This window comes from Pleuronectes platessa, chromosome 4 (assembly GCF_947347685.1).
Source record: "Pleuronectes platessa chromosome 4, fPlePla1.1, whole genome shotgun sequence".
NCBI lineage: Eukaryota > Metazoa > Chordata > Actinopteri > Pleuronectiformes > Pleuronectidae > Pleuronectes > Pleuronectes platessa.
The window spans coordinates 3,087,281-3,108,053 of NC_070629.1; the positions used below are offsets into that span (position 1 = coordinate 3,087,281).

Below are 20,773 nucleotides of genomic sequence, written 5' to 3' on the forward strand. Positions count from 1 at the left end.
CGCATCTATGGTTTAGCACTTTTTTGATATGAGGGGCAATTTGGGGTTCAGTATTTTTGCCCAAGGACAATTGGTATGCAGAAAGGGAATAGTGGGATTGAACCACCAACCTTCTGGGCAGAAGATGACTGCTCAAACCCCACAGCCAAATGATTATGATCAGTTAATTTGAGAGATTTTGCTGACCTGTACTCTGTGCCGGAGCTGGAAGTGAACTGCCATGCTAACCGGCTGATCATCTCCCAGTGCTGTGGTGGAGATGACAGAGGAGCCCAAGACAGTGCCCAAATACCTGGTAACGACACAGATTTAAACGTCTTAATAATGAGAACAAGGAGCAAGCTGCAAACCAGAATGATAGATTAGTAGAGGTTGATGTCTGCTTTAAATAATATATATATATACAGGTTGCCTGCGCATCAGGGCCAAAATACAGAGACAAACATAAATGTATGCATCTTTTCTTTTCTTTTGGCTAACATCAAGTGTAGTACTTCTGCACTTGATTCCATGCAACCTACTGCTTATGCTCCCATCCTTACCAGATATATATAATTTACATATAATTTACATATATATATTTCTTCCTTCCTTCCTCAAACTATATTTTTCTCTGTGAATAGTAAATTATTGTTCTTTAAAATTCAAGGAGAGTTGTATAAAGCGTTTCACTGCTCGTGGTACCATGTATGTTTGGTGTATGTTACAAAGGAAAACAAAAATTTAATTTGAAAAATGTATTAAATTTAAATTAATTCATTTGAATTTACACCTACAGTCATTTAAGGTGCCCAATAAACGCAACCCCATGGGAGGAAGCCAGAGTACTCAGAGAAAACCCACCCAGACACAGGGAAAACATGCAAACCTCCTTCTTTCTGTGAGACAACAGTGCTAACCATTGTAAACTGTTTTCATATGAACAATCCCTGGGATAATTTAGACAATGTGAAAACACATCATTAACAATCTCAAAAGGAATTGTTACAAATTAAGCCTCTAGCTAAATTTGCAGTCCCTAGGTGAACATAAATAATAACTTACAGCAAAACATATTCTATTTACAAAATTGACATTTTCCTTCAATCATTTGGTAAATAGTATTTTCACACCATTTTGGACATGGATATTTTAGCTCAAGTGACTTAAACGTTTGCAAAAAGGCAGGTTTAAATCCCACGATAACCTTTTTGAGTCTAAGATTCACTGTTCACCACCTGCCTAATTCTAAATACATACCACATAAAATAACCCAACCACCAAACTGACCAACTAACTCTAAAACTTAAACATTTAGTTGAGTAGCATTTGTGCCCACATTGAAATTAAGTTGCTTACTATCAGTAGGGGAGAGCGGGGTAATGTGGGACATCGGATAATGTGAGACACCCCCTGTATCTAGGCAACAGAACACATTTGTGGTCATGTGACCATTATTTTTCAAGCCCCTCCCATTCCCCCCTTGCCATGAAGGAGAAGTTGGTGCTGTGGTAAGTAGGTTTTTTGCATGTAAAAGTAAATTTTCTTGCTTTGAACTTAATCAACTGTTGTGTTTAAACAAATTGAATCAGGTAGAAAAACTTATATCGTACATGTTGAGGAACTTCCAACATATAAAACCATGTGATTGATGCTAGCTGAAGATTAGTCTGAATTGCTAAGAGATGTTGTTTTTTCTAAAATGGTGGCTGTGTGGTAAAGTGAGACAAATGCTGTGGGGTAAAGTGAGACATGAAGCACAAGTTAAGTTTAGTCTTAAACATGTTGTAGTGTAATATTACATTACATATGTTTTATTTTTAATGTTATAAACATTGTAGAAAAGCCATCATGCCAAGAAACTACACCAGGAAGACAACCTTGGGCAAAACACCCCTCGCAGAGATGGAGAGTGTAGAAAGAAGTCCTTAAGAAAAGCTGGAAGGGATAGAAATATTGACAAGACAACCCTCAAAAGATTTATAAAGAAAAAAGAGAAAGGGGAAGTAAAATCAGTAGCCTGGGGTGCAGTAGCTGATGCAAAAATATTCACAGATGAGATGGAGGAGGAGCTTGCCAAACACTTGAAACAACTAGCTGACCAGTTCCATGGCCTTGCTCCAGTTAAGTGCCGTGAACTGGCATTTGAATACGCAGAGAAAAACAATATCCCTGTCCCTGCCAATTGGACAGAGAAACAATGTGCAGGTAAGCTAGGGTGTGCAAGAGATCACATGAATCATAATAATTATAAATGTGCTTAATTGACCAATCCCCATGATTCTGTTACTAGTCCGATATTAGTTTTGGAATTTGTGGTTGTCAATGAATGTTATGGTAGTTTTAAAGTGGAAAAAGTAAGTGGATCACTTTACCCCCTTGATTTCTCTGGTCTGTCTCACTTTATCCCTAAGCTGGGGTAAAGTGAGACACAAGACCACTTTTTAAAAAACAATCATATTTTCACTGCCTTTTGTCCTGAAGACATTCTGATCATTTCCATTGCTAGGAAACATGCTGAATTATTGGGAAATGTGTACATTTTACTGATATATAATTTTAGCTCGCCTAGAGGGGAGCAAATGTAAAAAGAGCACATTACCCCGCTCTCCCCTACTAAAAATACATTCCATACTTTGACAGTTGTGATGATGGTACCATGAAAATTATATTTAAAAAGAAATCATTTCAGGAGCTGTTTGTGCTTGTATGTTACCTCTGGCTGCCATCCGTGACCGTCGGAACCATAGTGATGTTCTCCTCAGCACTGAAAAGAGGCCGCAGAGAGCCATACCACGTATTGACCAACGTGAGCTTAGTGAAGCCTAAACATTCAGCACAAAACAGAAAGTGTAAGCTTTCTTTCAGCTTGCACCTGACAGCCAAACACAACAGTACTAAGAAAAATGTTGTTAATTTAGGATCACTTATTGTTCTGGATAAATAGTTGCTAAACCCAACAATGTGCCTCCATCTGCACTTCCCTGTGAGACCTTGGGAGTGAAAGTAGGGGAATAAATGCTACACCTTTACAACTCTGTTGTTAGTATATTTTCCGCTGTATTTATTGGCAAGACTTGGGCTATTAAAATGGGTCTTCTCTCTGCTATCACTCAGCGCTGTGATAGCTAGTCTGTATAAGTGACTGTTGTAAGTGCAAATGGAGGAAGAGGATAGGGTCTTTCAGCATCTCCCTACCGTTGTTATGGAGATCCTGTATCTTCTGAAGTGGGACTGAAATACAGTCTAGGTTGGTGTGCTTCTCTGTCTCAGGCCCACAGAAGATTGATCCTCTGAATCCTTCCTGCAGTGACTGCTGCTGCATCTCCACTTCTACAAAAGGCAGGACAATAGAATCATTAGGAAGTGTCTTTGGACAAGTAGTTGTTATCATTAAATTCATTTGATCCTGATTTAATAGTTTTCAAAGAATATTTGTATTGTAGAATATGTTCATAACAATTATACTAGGAAAATAGATAAAGGTTTCAGCTTTGTCATATATATATATATATATGTATATATATATATGTTTTTCTCGTGATCTATTCATATGACAATGTGAGTAATAGTTCTCTATCCTGTTTGGCTCCTTTGCTGTGTATCTCACCAAACATGGTTAATAACCATACCATAAACAACAAAAGTTTCAATAGTGAATAACAAAAAAAATGCTTTTCACTATTATTTTGTAAAATATACAGGTGTTGTGCCACAGCAGCTCCATGTGTAGAATGATGGTTGAGGCTTACTGTGCTCGCCTTTAAAGTAAAGTAGCAGGTAGCTCTAAGTATCCAGCTTTGAGTAACTAGTACCACTGACTCCTCCCTAAGGAGGCCACCAGGCTAACTGATTACATAATTATTATTTTTTTTAACCACAATAGAGAGAAAATTGAACTGTTCAAATAAGGAAAAACAAAAAAAATAATAACGTCTTAAATAATCTCAAAAAATTATTTTTATATTGTTCAGACTGAGTACTTCTACAGGAGAGGGAAATATCCTTTCATGAGTGAAAGAGCGAGCAATGTTGTTGCACAGTCATCTGAAGTGAGTGCACTATAGTAGTAGGTCTTGTGGTCGTGACAAAAATGGGTAATATTCACATGCCATGGCTATTGCACCAGTGTTGCTGAAGGTTTATTATTGACATGAGGGTAGCTTAACATTGATAAAGAGTTACTATTTTACATTACATTACATTACATTTCATTGAGCTGACGCTTTAATCCAAAGTGACTTACAATAAGTGCATTCAACCATGAGGGTACAAGCCCATAACAACAAGAATCAAGAAAGTACAAATCCTTCAAAAAAAGGAAAACTACAGAGTGCTATAAGTAAGTGCTATTTAAGTGCTACTAAATTGTTAGTTTAACATTTTTATTCAAGGTATTTTACGCCAACTCATGGTTGCAAAGAAGACATTGAACATTAAAATGAAAACAAATACACATTGACAGTAAGTGCTTGGTTTTGAATAAATTAAAAAGATCGATATAAGTAGGCTGAAAATATCAGACAAACACAATTTTTGTTACCTTGTTTCTGACCACATAGACACTGAACTTGTCTAGGGTATAAAATATTCCACTGCTTCCATCATAAACCTTTATCTTGGTTATAGGATGGTATCAAATGTTCAAACTGCTCAAATAGTCTCTCCCCCACCCCCATGACCCTGGTTGGAACCAGTGAACCGAACACAAATGACCTGAACCTGTGTTCACAATGATCATCACTCGCAAAGACAGTTCGACATTCCCTGTGTGCTAACGCAGAAGAATAGAAAGTGAGGGAATGTGTAGCTGTGCGTCTATGTTCCATCAAAAAAAAACAACAACCCCAGGTTTCTCTTCAGCACTGTAGCCAGAGAGTCAGAGAGTCACACCTCCACCGAACCCAGTATTCCTCGATCCCTAAATAGCAATATCTTTATGACCTTTTTTAATAATAAAATACTAATACCCTCCCAACAACAGAGACCTCAGAAATGGCTGAGAATCCTACCCTTTATTTAGACAGCTTCTCTCTGATCACCCAGTTTACCAAAATAATCTGAGGTTCCAAACCGATCCGATTCCAACAAAATTACTTAAAGAAATTCTGCCCCTAATAGATAGTTTGTTACTTAACACAATCAATCTGTCATTATCATCAGGTTATGTACCACAGACTTTTAAAATAGCTGTAATCAAACTTTTTTTTTCTTTAAATTAACATTAAAGAAACCGCCCTAAACTGATTTAAATCTTATTTTTCTGATCGCTCCCAATTCGTGCAAGTTAATGATGAGTCATCTGTGCGCACCAAAGTTAACCATGGTGTTCCCCAGGGCTCTGTGCTCAGCCCAATTTTATTCTCATTATATATGCTTCCACTTGGAAACATTATCAGGACACACTCGGTAAATTTCCACTGCTATGCGGATGACACCCAGTTATACTTGTCATTTGAAGCCTTTGCTTCAAATGAAACAGTCAGGAACTTGGGAGTGATCTTTCATTCTGATTTGTCCTTTAATTGTCACTTAAAACAAATTTCTAGGACCGCCTTTTTCCACTCGCGTTATATCTCAAAAATCAGACATGTCCTTTCGCAAAAAGATGCAGAAAAACTAGTCCACGCCTTTATTACATCGAGACTGGACTATTGTAATTCATTACTATCAGGCTTAAGCAGTAAGTCGTTAAAGACTCTACAGCTTGTCCAAAATGGCGCAGCACGTGTCCTGACAAGAACCAAGAAAAGAGAGCACATTTCTCCAGTATTAGCATCGCTACACTGGCTTCCGGTTAAATCTAGAATAGAATTCAAAATTCTCCTCATCACCTTCAAGTACCTTAATAATATGGCGCTTTTTTACCTTAAAGAGCTGTTAGTACCTTATCAACCCACTAGGGCACTCCGCTCCCAGAATTCAGGCTTACTTTTCGTCCCTAAAGTCTCTAAAAATAGAGTAGGAGCCAGAGCTTTTAGCCATAAAGCCCCTATACTGTGAAATAATCTCTCACTTACAGTTCGGGAAGCAGACACCATCTGTACGTTTAAGAGTAGGCTCAAAACCTTCCTTTTTGATAAAGCTTATAGTTAGAGCTAATTAGTGCGGCAGAACTAGGAAGGAACGCTAGGAAGCGTTTAGTTTAAAAAGGCATAGAGGTATTGATGTCTGATCTACTGAGTGGGCCACATGGTTTTCATCGCACTACCATAAAAACCAGTAGCCAGTCAGATTTACCTCATATAGCCTCAGTGTACCCCCAAGTTCGGCCTGTATCATTGTATCATTGATCACAAGGAGCTTCTCTTTCCAGCTTCTCCTTCCTCTTCTCCATCCCTATCACATCGAAGTAATTCATATCTCATCAGTACATGTTACTGACTTGACCCCTTCCCCGGAGTCCCTTTGCTTTATCGCCCGCAGATCCGGGTCCACTGTGGCCGCACCATGGATTACGAATTGTGGATTGCGCATCAGAGGTCGCAATGGTGGATCCAGTATGACGGATTCTATATCGTGCTGGCTGATCGTAGTGGTAATGGCGGATCCTGTGTCGCGTTTGCATCAGAAAATGGTGGTGGACCACGACCGAGGCGGCGGCTGATGATGGATCCTAATAAGCGGCAGCGGACAATGACTGTGGACTATAGTGGCATCCAATCTAGAGGGCGGATCATGATCTCACTGGCTGCTGACCATAGACTATGATTGCAGCAGGACTGCTTGACATATAGTATTGAAGTTATCCTTTAAAATGTTTACCATCATCAATGCTGAGGGTTAAGGTAACAAAAAAAATTGATTGATTGATCACACTAATTGAGCGACAACAAAAACTCAGCAGTGGAAACTAAATAACATAAGTGTACCTAATAAACAATTACTGTGTGTGTAGAAATAAGGGTTGTTCAGTTCTTAAAGACGTGGTCATTCATTTTGAACTTTGTCAAATTTGTTTCTGCCAGATCAGGTTTCAAGATTATAATTTTTATACTATGAGCAATGTTATGGTGGATATTTGATATTTGGGTCCGTAAAAATTCTTTTGCAAATTTTTGTCGTAGTTAGCACGCATTAGGTCTGAGGTATATCAATCTGGACATCTTACAATGCCCTATTCAAAAAACCTGTTGATGTTGTCCACTGATAAGGTAACAACCTTGATGATTAAGAAAAGAGATGGATGGAACAACACTGACAGGCTTACAATTATTATGAATCTAAGGCTGTCCATATTCAATAATTGTGTAAAACCTGCATTTAATTAACAGTAAATATTGTGCGTCAGCCTGTACACAGCTGGTATTAACATTGGACAGCTCTAAGTACAGTTGTGAATGCACTCAGATTGGATAGCAATCCGATCACCCCAGACCAAGTTGGTCTGGGCTTCATGTATCTACGTTCTTTTAGCAGTGTGAATGCGAATGTCGTCCTGGCCACTTAAACCACCTTCTCCTCCGACGTCCTCTGTGTCAGTGTAAAGGAATTGTCTGTGTTATTTTATTTCTTTCCTTGCTGCTTCCCGCCATGCATTGCATCTTTGTAAGTGGAAAACATGGACATATTTTCATATAGGGCAGGGAAGTGAGATCCGATCTGAGATCCGATCACGAGGTGCATGTAGGTCCACATTTTAATGTCAGGTGTGAATGCATGCACTTAGATCTGTCCACTTGTGATCGTATCACAAAACTGCATGTTATTGTCAGGTGTGTACTGGGCAAATATATATAAGAGAGAGAGAGAGAGAGAGAGAGAGAGAGAGAGAGAGAGAGAGAGAGAGAGAGAGAGAGAGAGAGAGAGAGAGAGAGAGAGAGAGAGAGAGAGAGAGAGAGAGAGAGAGAGAGAGAGAGAGAGAGAGAGAGAGAGAGAGAGAGAGAGAGAGAGAGAGAGAGAGAGAGAGTCTTACTGATATTGGGGCGGTGAATTGTCAGGTGATCAGTCTCTGCCATCAAGTGAGGGCTCAGGCTGGTCACCATCCGGTCAATGCTCTTGACCACATCCATGGGGCCATTCACCACCTAAAATTCACAGAGCACAGATGTCTCAGCAGCAGCAACACTCACCCACTCTGCCCCAGTCCGGACGGTCTTCAAAGCTAAAGAGGTACATTTCAATATCACCATTCATATGCCACACATGAGAACACGCTTTTAGTGTTGTAAACTGTTTACCAGAGTCTACGCACAGTTTGGCTGAAGTGGGAGATAGGCCTATAATGCATGGTGCAATCATAGATTTAGCCATTGTCTGTTTTGAAACCCCGCATACTGAATTCAGTGTGCCCATTTAAGACCTGAGCCTTGGAGACAGAGCCGGTAGCACAGCAAGGGAGGTTTGTGGATGAGTACAGCTACAGTTTTTCAGAGTGCTGCTCATTCATTGAGTATGGACTGAGGTGGCCTTGGGAGTGTCGAGAGGCCTGGGGATGGGGGGGTTGGGGTGGGAGATATCTGAGAGACTCACAGCACTCACAAGGCAGACTCTATCCGGATCCATACTCTGCACACATCAATAGTGCAGAGGCAGAAGTGACAAAAAAAGGATAAAAAAAAGGTAATCGAGTTTTGGGAGAGCACAATGTCCAAACTATGAAGTGGATTAAAGAATTATTTCCTTTCTGAATATTTATTTCCTTTCTGAGTAATTGTTTTGTTCAGAAATTTTGAATATGACAATTGTATGATGACACTATGTCTTAATCAAGACAACCAGAGGCTGTAACAGTGTTTGTCCCTAAATATTGTGCTTACTTAATCATTCTGATGCTGATGATGAGCTCCCATAATATTGTATCTACAGAGGCATCCTGCCCTCTAGTGTTCACGAGCTGAAAGGCCACTCTGTCTATCCTTTGATCCATCAATCCAAATTACAGGAATTCTTTTCCCACCCCAACACAGTCCCAACCAAGACTCTGTGTATTACAGTGGAATTTGGTAAAAAAATTATTCAAAAAATATAAAAAACAGTCAAGGTACAAGTGACCTCCTGAATGTTATATAATAACTCAGACAGGCTTGCATTGTCTTGGGTGGTTGGTTGTATTTTCAGGTGGAACATCAACTTATGAAAAAACGACAGAAGGTTGAGACTCGTCATTTTCATATGGCAGCTGATAACCAGTACCTCGATGACCTCAAATAATACGGCTTGATAAATTAAATTGGGTTTCCTAAAGGCTCTAATGCTCCTCCTCAAACTAAACATGAAATAGAAAAGCGTTTAATGCAATGACTGCATAGAAGCTGAAAAATACACAATATGTGAAAAAGTTATTATTATGACATTCCTTAAGTGTCCTTGAGAAATGGCCAAAATGATTTCCTTTCTTCATCTAAGATACACTGAACACTAGATATATTTCATAAGAATAAGGGTTAGGGTAGGGTTAGCCTAACCCATTGCATAGATCTGCAAACACCTCATGTATCCAGCCTCTAAAAATACCGCACAGAGAGGAGCTATACTGGTGGTATAGAAAAAGTGAGATAGTGCTTCCCCTATGGTATAAGTGCTACCTCTCTGATGGCCTGCCACTTTAGGGCGTTTTCTTCATTAATGATGCTGTCTGCCACGCTGATGAAGTGCTGGCTGAGCTCCTGGATGCTGTCCTGTCTGTGGCTGGTGGCAGAAGCAGACGGCTGTGAGGGGATGTCAGCAGCCAGAGAGAGTAGCTGAATGAGGGACACCATGTCTGTTGGCTGCAGTCCCTCCTGCTGAGTGTCCTCCAAGGCTTGGACAGAGATTTCCAGGAGGTCGGATGCCTGGGCCAGGCTGCTCAGCCCTGATGGTTGCTGCTCCAGCACGGGCTGGAAACAGAGCCAGCCAGACAGTAGGTTCAATAAAATCGGGAAGTTATTCATTTATTGTTTTTACTATTATTATAATTCAGCATTTAGCATCTATTAAGCTGACATTATGTCAATATTTGAGTGGAAGCCATAGTGCTGGGTTGTCTACCTGGGTTTTGTTGGAAATCTTCATCAGATGGTTCAGAAAGGCAGAAGGCTGAGTCCCACTCATCTGCTTCATTTTCAGGTAACGCTCTGTGCCAAAAACAACAGGACATCAGTGGATGGTAGCATCATCAACCCGCAGACCACTGAAGGTTCCTTCAGTTAAACACTGAACTACTGACAGAAACTGATCCCGGACCTTTCCCTCATCTGAAGTTTAAATATAATAATTAAGTTATTGCAGGCAAACACATTAGATAGTTGTACTAAATCTTGTTATCTCTCTAATCCCCCCCCCCTTTCTTTAACATTTACAACATGTATTTAACATCTCATGAACTCATTTAATCTCAATCAATTCAAGAATTTAAGGAGCAGTTGTGTAACCATCAAATTTAGGCTCTGTCGGACTGTTTTTTTATAATAAAAATAATCATCTTCAGTTGTGCCTTGGCAGACGTTTCTGCCTTATATCACAATAACATTAACAGCTGAATGTGAGGGTACACTGAGCTAAAGTTAAATCTGACTGGACACTGACCTGTATTGCAATATTTTGAAAGTCATGTGGCCCGCTCAGTAGATCAGACATCATTACCTATATGCCTTTTAAACTAAATACATACTCTCATAGGCAGCAAAGTCAAAAGCTGATCTAATTAGCACCTACATAACTTGTGTTGGAATAAAAGTAAAGGAACACAGGAGTTAAAGGCCCAATATTTAACACATTTCTGGGATTTAATTTGAGGTATTGGTCCCCCTAAAATCATATATCAGTGGTTTTAAGTCGAAAAAACTGCTGCCACGTGAATGTCCATTTCCTCTCTTCTGCCTGTCTCTGGAGCTGCAGACAGAACAGGCTGTTTTCAACAGCAGGATGATTCTGAACGGTAAGTTACACCATCCTCAGGTTTGTTAGAGTTTTAGCAGGACAGTCGGGTTTCGCAATGGAGTTTCAATACGTAGTTATGTAGGAGTGCGATTCCGTATGACTCATACGGGGAGGAAGTAAGAAACGAGACATTTCGATAACATATTTAATAGAACGGACTGAGTGAAAAAGTCTGCAGAGTGACTGTTTCATACTTTGAGGGTCCTTACTGACCCCCTTGAAGTCATTAGGGATAGTAAAAGCCCAGCAAATGTATTTTACTCAATATAGGCCCTTTAAAACAATGCAGTATACCAGAATTACAAATAACATGTTAGATATGCTTTCCCTATAAAAAATATGCCTTGAGCAGTGATTTTAGGATAGGTGGCAAGTTGAGCATTGTCTTTTCAGTCAGGGACTTCCAGAGCCTTGGGGCCCTGAGGGAGAAAGCATGGTCACCTTGAGTAGCCAGCCTTGACCTAGGTACAGTTAAATAGGACAGGCTGGCCAATCTCAGATTGCGAGTCAAGAGCTGCAAAATTTAAGTAAGGGCCAGCCCATGTTGAGCTTTGAAAGTTATAAAAAGAACTTCAGAATCAATCCTGATTTTAATTGACAACCAGTGAAGGGACGCAAGGATAGCGTGATATGAGACCTACAGTTTGTTTAAGTTAAAATATGATTAGCAGCATTTTGTAATAAGCTGCAAACCAGTTACTGAGGTTTGACTAGGGCATGTATAAAGTTCATTCAATAGTCCAGATGGGAAAAGACGAAGTCTTGTATGAGCTTTTTTAGGTCAGGGAGACATAGAACTTATTTAATTTTGCATATGTTATATTTGGATATCACTTCATGCAGGCTACACCATGGTGTATTGCTGTAATCAATGTCAATTAGAGCTCATATTTTCTAATTAACATTAACAATTAGAGGGCAAACACTTAAAAAGAAAAACCAGACAGCTCCTGTTCCTTTGGACAATGTGAGAGCTCACCTCTGCTGCTCCTGCAGATGAATGGCAGTCGTTCCAAGCAGTCTGTCAAGCCAAACAGTGGGGGCTGATCTGACCAGCGCTGCAGCGTCCTGCAGCCCTGCAGCTCCATCTGCTGGTCTACAGCTTCACACACATTCATAAGATCACACATCCATACACAAAGTGACACACAACAAGACACGAGTGAGCTTGAGCACATTTACAGGTCTTTACTGGTATCAAATTAAAACTAATGGAGAGGGTCAATTGGATTCATAAGACTGGCTCTCAGAAACATCAAGAGGTCCTTGACAGTCGACAGCAAATGGAGGAATTATGAATATATTTTTGAATAAGGAATGGAATGATGAAAATAATCTGCATATACATAATCTTTAAACTCAACATATAATTTTTTTTTAAAAGGGGAATAAATTAAAATCAAACTTAAAGCTCAGTGCTTTCTGTTCTCCCCGATGCTGCCCCTACACTGCCAGAGCTATGGGAAAGCTCATAAGCTCATAGGCTATGGGAAGTAGCCTATGAGGGAATAGAGATTCATTTTGAAAGTATGATGAGTGAGGGCACAATCAAACTGTATCTTCTTTAATTTGTAAAAAAAAAACATTTGCTGCAAAGTTTTTTTTAGTTATTGTTTTCCCATCCATTTAGAATTTGGCAAAAACTCACACAAACTCAAAATGAACACACCTTCAAGTTAGACACCATGATATTTTAGATGAGCATTATTCAAAGCCACAGTATATGAACATCATTATGGGCATGCATTTATTAAAGCAATTTAGCTATATCACCCCCACAATTTGAGATTAGGGTTAGATTACTATCTCTTTCAAATGCCAAAGTTTAAGGTTTAGTGGTGGTTAAAGCGTTTAATCCTATATCAAGAAGATACTGATGACATTATAATCAGTATAGATGACTGACAGAGAATGTTAGGCTCTTTTTCAAATTAAAATTTATTAAAGCAAGTGAAGTCCAATAAAGCAAGAAACATGGGCTGTCAGATGATCAGACCGATAACATACCAACACTTTGTCCAGATCATCTCAGTCACTTTATTTGGGGGTCAAACTGTAAGTTATTCCTTTTAATTTATAGTGAAACTGTGCACACAATACCAAGGTAAATAAATTTAGTCAAACTTGAACTAGGGTGTGATCCTGTAAATTGTGATGAATACTCAACAGAAAGTTTGATGAATAATGATCTATTCAAATTGTGATGAATAGATCATTATTTGCTCTTCCAAATAAATTTGGCTAATCTAGAAACTCTAGATTTTTCGTCCTCTGGTCAGAAAAAGGCCTGTGTTCCTTTTCACCTGTTTGAAACATTGTTACTAAGTTCCCAAATCTCAGTCATTACTGTGACTAAGACGTTATTATAACCTGAAGCAATGGTGCTCAAAAACTGTGACCTTCAGAGGACTAAAGAATACCAGAGTAAGCCTGGACTTCCTTCCCATCTGAGACAAACTGAGAGGATTCACCTCTTCAGAATGGTCTGTATCTAACATTACAGAAACACAAAGTTTGTCCTCAATAAGAAGGCAAAGAAGGACTGGGTTTATTGGATTCAATTGATGAACTGTAGCTCAGTATACACAGAAGCATTGTGATCTTACCTGGGCAAAACAGAAGGGCCTGCACCTCTTTGACCACTGGGTGGCTGGTAAGGTAGTCTGGATTCCAACTGAACAGCACTTTCTGGCTCATGAGTGAACACGCATTGAGGGCACTGGCATGTCTTGTTTCTAGATACATATTCCAAACATTCAGGTCAGTGATAGCTCCAAAATAAGGCTCCGTAAAATTCCCTCCAAAGGAGTCTTGGTCCTGACCCAGAATGAGTATCCCGTCTCCATGGATATCCCTAGAAGTGTCTGTTCCTGATCCCATGTCCTTCCTGATACCGTCCACATAGATAGCCCATTGGCCAATGCTGCGGCGCCATGTAACACAAATGTGATGCCACGCACCGTCATTGGGGAAGGATGCCTTATACGGCAGGTGCTTCCCATGGATGATGAGCGCCAGGAGGATGCGTTCCTGCATGTCTGCTTGGCCTCGTAGCTGGAACTCATTGGTAAAGACAGGTGCAGCATAGGAGAAGATGGTGGACACCTCATTCCACTCTGGGTCCCACTGAACTCGAACACACACACTGACAGATGAAAGGGCAGGGAAGGACATGTTGACACGAGCAAAGCCCTCACGGGATTCCTTTGTGAAGTTTAGAGCTGGGAACTGCACATCTAAAATAAGAGCAACAGAACAAGTTAGTGATTCAATGAGTACATTTTACTTTCGATTATTTTACTATCTGTGTAAGGTCCATGCACTGATCTACTCACACTGCTTGGCTAGGGCCACAGGCTTGGAGGCTACTTTGCTGGGGTCCCTAACCCAAATAGCTAAAGTAAGCCCAGTCTGTTGTAACAGCTCTAAGGTCCCTTCCCGGTCCTCTGTCTGGTCCAGGTTGGCGAGGGAGCTGAACTGGCCTCTGCAAAAACTCTCTGCTCTGGTAAAGGCAAGCGAGTCATTGAACAGCTGGAAGGCCGAGTGAGACGTCAGATGAACCAATTCGGACTGTCCTGGGGAATAAGACACAGATAACATTACATTTTACAGTCACAACAAAGCAAGACATACAAAATTTAAGAAAAATATGAATAAAAACCCAGTGATGCATCAATCAGTAGAATGAACTGACACTACTGGCTGACACAACAGTCACAGTTTCTCACCATGTGATCCCCCCACTCTGTCTGGTCCAGCATGTGTTGGCTCACTCTTACATACAACCTAAAGAAGAAAAAGTCAAGTTACTTAATTTTGACCAAGTTGGAATTTGTGCCATTTGAAAATATATAAGGAATGTCGGTTGTTCAGAAAAGGCAGTCATTAAGCATAGAATGAACAGGTTGTTACCATGAAGGAGAAGAGAATGAGTCCAGTATGCAGGGCTCCAGTCATCTCTACACCAGTGTATTTTCCAGCTGAAATAAATCAGCTTACAAAAATATAATACTTCTGGAACAAGATAATCTTCTCTTTGGAAAAAAGTAAATGCAAAATCCTTTCAGTTAAGGGTAATTAAGCCAATAATATCCTAAATGTAGCTTTGAGCATATCTTAACAAAGCAAGACATTTTTTGTATTTCACTCTTCAACAGGTTTCCAGAGCATGTCCTGATTCATTGTTGCATATAAGTCAGTTGCCGATTTTTCTCCCAAAGCAGCAGAAAGTCTCCTTGTAATCTAGGAAGAAACTCCATGTGTGGAATAATCAGAAACAAATCCAGACTCCTCATCCCGGGTGTCAACCACAGCTTCCAGCATATCCAGCAGACTTTCTGGTCTCCTGAGTGGGAGACAGCCAGCGATCCCAGTGCATCTGTCCAACAGTTCTAGTCTGCCTCCTTTCAGACCCTTCAGACCCCTCCCTCTTAAGCACCCTGAAGCCATTTGCTTTTCTCATGCAAATTGGGTCATTTTTTAAAAGAACCCCACTTACGCAAGCAGTGTCAAGCATTTGGCACAGGGTTCATAAGCAGGGTGGTGGACATTTTTACCACATAGCACTTGTTTATATATCCGAACTCTCTAAAATGAATTAGAACTTCTATTTTCTTGCTTTACTTTATATTCAATCAAATGTTAGGACTACAAATGTAACCAGTGTACCATTTGTAACCAGAAAACTATAGTCAATACAGTCTGCCTGTTTGGGTGGCTTTCATTTACTGGTTATGTGCATTATGGTTGAAAAGCTTCTGTATGCTTTTTGACCTTAAATGTATCATGTTATGCTTCTTGTGTAAAGTTGTTCATGTCTTTGTTACATTTGATCCTGTTAATTTTGGTTTTTGCATTGCAATTTAGGAAGACTTTTGTTTGACATACGTACTTCTTGTCGTCATGACCCTCCTGTATCTACATGCACTTGACGTTGATTGGTTTGTAGACGGGCGTGCATCTGACATTGGTTTGTTGTTTTTGTTCTGTTTGAATGGAGAAAACAAATTAATCGGTTAACTGTAAGCACAGTTTTTATGTAGCAAAATGAATGTCTTCATTGTTCTAGTGATCTGCTCAGAGCCATTGATTTGATATAGGTGGTTCATGGATTCATACACAAACTGCAAAAGTTAAATAACAGTTTGGGAGTAAAAGATTTTGGCAGCTATGGAGGAGCAGCCTAATTTGGCTGAAATGGAACGCAGACCATGTGCTTTTAAAATAATTCCAGGTTATAGCAGTCCTTCCAGAGTTCCCCTCTTTGAATATTATGGATCGTATGAGTACAATTGAGAAACTAGATAAATGAGCTTCTAGCTGCTTGCTCTCTTATCAATTCTGACTTCCTTTCTGTGATGTTACTGTGTATAACTCAGCAATAAACTTTACAGCCAGAATAATCCTTTAACACCATCGTTGTATGTTGAGTGGCTTTACAAACCAGGAGTCTGGATGGTAAGCCTACTGGAGTAAAATTGTGACATCCTCAGTAACATCCTGAGAATTCAGGGCTCCAGACAAAGCCAGATTAAGACAAAGTCAGTCATTAGTATTCCACGTAGATATCCAGCATAGACTGAGGTTTCCACTCACAGTGTGAACAACTGGACAAGAGCCTGCAGTTACAAAGGCTCTTCCAGGCTGAGAATCGTGGACATTGCTCAGCCTCGTGCCCTCCACTCTTCTCACCTATTCATCTGAACTCAACAACTCTGTCATTCCTGGGCCTAGACTGGGCTGTGAAATCACAAGCACTTTATTTGACTGAATTCTGAGTTCTTTGGCTATTGCAAATTCAAAAGCAGGGATTCATGCATTTAAAGGTAGTCAGGTCAAGAAAAATAAAGGACAGAATTGAGCTGAATGAAATGTTGTTTGATGTGCTAAAATGATTTCACATCATTTTTATTTTCTACAAAGAGTCTCTGATGTATCCACACTGGAACTCTTTCTATCAAATAATTGTTTTAAGTTATGTTCTGAGCCAGAAACATTTGCATTACAAAACATCAATGAACAGCAACACAGCCAAAGTTTTCCTTATAAAAGGAAGGTACTGTTTTGAAAAACAACCTAATATATTAGATTAATTCTTTGTTTCTGTTTAAACTCTTTTTTAAGAGTCGGTGTGAAACGGTGTGATTGACTTTTACACACAGTACTTCATTGGGTTTGCAGCGCATTTAAGTTGTTTATGCCTTCATTTATTAGGCTGACAGGTATATAAAGAAAATAAAAGCTGAAGAGATGGTAGAAGGTCATGTCTGTCATGTCAGAGTTGGTTGTGGTTGTTTTTTAAAATAACAAATGCACTGTTGGTCTTTTGTTTGTTGGTCAGGTGCTATATGGTGTATTACTTTCTTGACAAGCAGCTGTGTCTGAAAACTTCAGAAAAACTCTGAAAACATGCTGCAGTAATTCATTATTGCTGTAAAGACACATGATTATAATAGTAATATACACCTGCATTGGCGGGTGTTCAATGCACGTAGACCCTCCTTATCTCTCTCACACACACACACACATGCACACGCACACACACACGCACACGCACACGCACACACACACACACACACGATGATCTGTTTTCTCTGAAGAAATTGGATCAATGTCAGTTCACCAAAGTGCAAGCTCTCCTGGCTTCAAAAGGGGAAGGGAGATGACATTTAGATTGTTTTATTCCATGATATGCCCAAAACACACCCATAATTAATCAAGAGACAAAAACAATCATAGCCACCTTTTTCCTGCAAAAGTGGATTTGCACAATAACTAAACTATTACAAGGACTGTTCCAAACCTGCCTGTTTGGAATGGACTGTTTGCTTGTCCTGTGTAACTGCTCTGGAGGTATACTTCAGAATTATTACCTGACATTAGTGAGTCATCCTCAAACATAATATACTGTCACTTCTTAGATTTTTCTGAGCTGGATGTTGTGATCAGAGCGTTTTATAAAAGTCTTTCTGTTGCAGAGTAGAGTTAGAAAAGATGGTGTTCATTCTACCTGGTTTATTTGCAATGAAGATATTATAGTAAATGTTTTCATAAAATTAAACTGAATTGCTTTATTACTGTTTACGTGTGTGTCTTGTATATACTTTGAATGATTTCCAGTTATTTTTGCAAAATTAACGTTGCACGTTGACTTTAAAGACAAATGCTCAGAGGATGTGATTCAATGAGTGTTGTTGACATGCCATCAGCACCATGTACCAGTCGCAGACACTATCCCATATCGTGTTTCTGTGAGTTATATTAATATTTCTTTGCTGTAGCTCAACAGCATTAAATTCATGGCATTCAATTTTGCTTTGCACTTGTGGCCACTCAGCTCTCCGTAATGCTCCATGGCGGATACCAGTAACACTCATTTAAATACTACTGCCTCCACGGTGCTTGCACCTGTTATCATTTGCGCAATTATTTTTAGTAGATTAGCCGCTAAACATCTTATCTTAGTAGATCAGGGCCATAAAGGTTAATATAGAAAACTTTACTGCCACATTGATAGCTTGCCTTTACACTGGACAACATCTAGTGGTTCCATGGGTGGATATCTTAAGACACCTTACAGTGTTCTGATATGCGCCACAGAGCTTTAATGCCATACACAAATTCCTGGTGCTATATGACTTGGCAAATTAAGTTATTGTTAAAGATGCAGTAATTGTAAAAGTTTAGAAATACATCTCAGTTTGAATCGGGAGCACATGTGCATCATTCAAAGGTTCTTTAACAGAGACAACAATGTCAAAGCCAATGCCAAATATAAATTGAAACCCAAGTCATTTGTTGAGATATTTTTGAAGGTCTATTGTTGATTGGAATTTGTCACAGACATCTTTGGCACCTTGTCTGCTTATTCTCAACCATCAAAAAGATACATTACCAACTATCTGACTGTGTTAGTAACTGACAGGATAAGTCACCTGTCAATATATCAGAAATTCTTGTTCTTGACTTCCTTTTAATATGCCAAGTTCCAAGAAGGGTCCCTGCAGGAGTTTTAAGTGAGGAAAAACCAGGGCAATTCTGCAGCTGGTACAAGAAGTCCTTGAGCTTCAAGTGCGGAAAAGTAAAACAAAAATGTCCCCCTCGTTTGCAACATGTGTTAAATGTTGGTGGGTATGATGAATGACTCTCAAAGCAGAAAAGATGATTAAGTTGCTGAATGTGATATCTTCTAACATGTGATTACAAAGTACGGGTCATAGCTAACACTGCAGTAATTTCCATATTGTTCAGGAATTTAATTTGCAAATATTTGCCTTCTAACTACATCTCAAATCCTGATTTCACCCAAATTTCTCTACAAAACCATGGGCATTGATCAGAATTTTGTGACCAGATCTGCTCTATTCTGAACCTTTTTAAGTATATTTGTAAGGGCATGTGGGCGTTTAAAAACTAATTTTTGCACAGAAAGACTAGATGTCCCACTCATGACTCATGACTGTTGGTGCTTTCTGAGTCAGTATGCTGAAAGGCAGGTCTGTTTCATGGAAGCAACTGAAGTCAACATCAGCCACAGTAGTTTTGGCTTACCTGCACAGTTTGTGCTTTATGGATAGTGATGAGGAATCATTGAACATGCTTACAAATCAAATCTTTCTACAGTTTAGTTTTTCATACCACAATTGAAAGGAATTTTCTAGGTTTCATTTCATTGCTACAAATCAAAGGTTGCCAGTTGTACTGATTGTGGGATTGTGAGTTATACAGAGTAAACTCTAATGATTTCAATGATGTCACATTGTATCATGTACTGTAGTTTTGGCTATAATGAATGGCTTTGCTGTTTGTATTGGTATTTTGGCAAGTTTTATACGAATCCTGTTTACATTAATACAATGGATTTATGCCTGTAATCTAAAGTCAGCCAGTGACAAAAGCTTTTACCTTCTACGCACGAAACAGGCATTTGTAGAAAAGGCACAACACTAGTTGCCATAATGTGAAAAATGTCAAATGTATTCAATGTATAGATTATACTTTAAATTAGCCAGTTGGTAACACTTTCTTTACTCTTACTGCATACTGTTTGTCTAAAAAACCATTGTCCACTGTCCAATCTGCTCAGCAGCAAACAGCAGGGTATAGTTACGGATTTGTTGCTGAGTATAATGAAGGAAAAAGTAGCTAAAATGTTCTTTCATGAAGAGACCAACATTGAGCAATATAGATGGATTATTGGATGTAAATTCACCAGGTGGACAAAAATATGTTGTTGCATAACTAGAGTGACCACAGGTCCCCTAATTGAAACCCTTAGGTGCTCTACACGTTTTTGTACGGGCACATGTATGTGCTCATGCGTGCACCAGAGGCATTTTTTTTTCTAGATGGGGGATAATTATTTTCAAGTTAGCACGCTTACCATTTAACAACATGCACACCATGAAGGCAGTGTTTTGATGTTGGTTGCTGGTTACCATGCATTCATTTCTAGGTGACTGGATGACTGAAATGCACTTTTTACAGGCCTCCAAAAGAAAACAATATAGAGACTCCAGGTGATTCAGAACTCTGCTGCTCAGCTTAAAACCAGAACCAAGAGGAGAGAACACATTAGTCCATTGGTTACCTGTAACACACAGGCTTGACTTTAAGGTTCTCCTCCTCACATACAAGGCTCTGAATTGGCAAGGACAGAGTCACATAGCTGACTCTAGTTAACTATGTCCCCTCTATAACACTGAGATCAACTGCAGCAAGTTCATTCGAGGTTCTTAACAACAGCCGAAAGAAAATCGTAGATGCAGCTTTTTTAACTACGCTCCAATGTTTCGGAACAGACTGTTGCTAGCAAGTTCAGTGAACATCTTAAAAAGATCAGCCTTTAAATAGATCTTGATCTTGCCCGCAATCCTGCTCTTGTTTTTTTGAATCACTTTCCTTCTTTTCTGTTTTTATGCATTTTTAGTTTAAG

General features: G+C 39.4%; 1 protein-coding gene across 1 annotated transcript in view; it reads right to left on the minus strand.

The window, feature by feature from the left end:
- adgrd2 (adhesion G protein-coupled receptor D2) overlaps positions 1-14,796 on the minus strand; it is a 36,021-nt gene extending 21,225 nt beyond the window's left edge. Inside the window, exons 1-11 of the mRNA XM_053420188.1 lie at positions 14,752-14,796; positions 14,568-14,625; positions 14,175-14,414; positions 13,446-14,075; positions 11,819-11,941; positions 9,949-10,034; positions 9,507-9,797; positions 7,895-8,006; positions 3,178-3,312; positions 2,696-2,804; positions 187-292 (exon numbers count right to left, since the gene is read on the minus strand). Of these exons, the coding sequence (XP_053276163.1) occupies positions 187-292; positions 2,696-2,804; positions 3,178-3,312; positions 7,895-8,006; positions 9,507-9,797; positions 9,949-10,034; positions 11,819-11,941; positions 13,446-14,075; positions 14,175-14,414; positions 14,568-14,625; positions 14,752-14,796 (1,935 nt within the window). The remainder of the gene's footprint in view (positions 1-186; positions 293-2,695; positions 2,805-3,177; positions 3,313-7,894; positions 8,007-9,506; positions 9,798-9,948; positions 10,035-11,818; positions 11,942-13,445; positions 14,076-14,174; positions 14,415-14,567; positions 14,626-14,751) is intronic.
- Between the last annotated feature and the right edge of the window lie 5,977 nt (positions 14,797-20,773).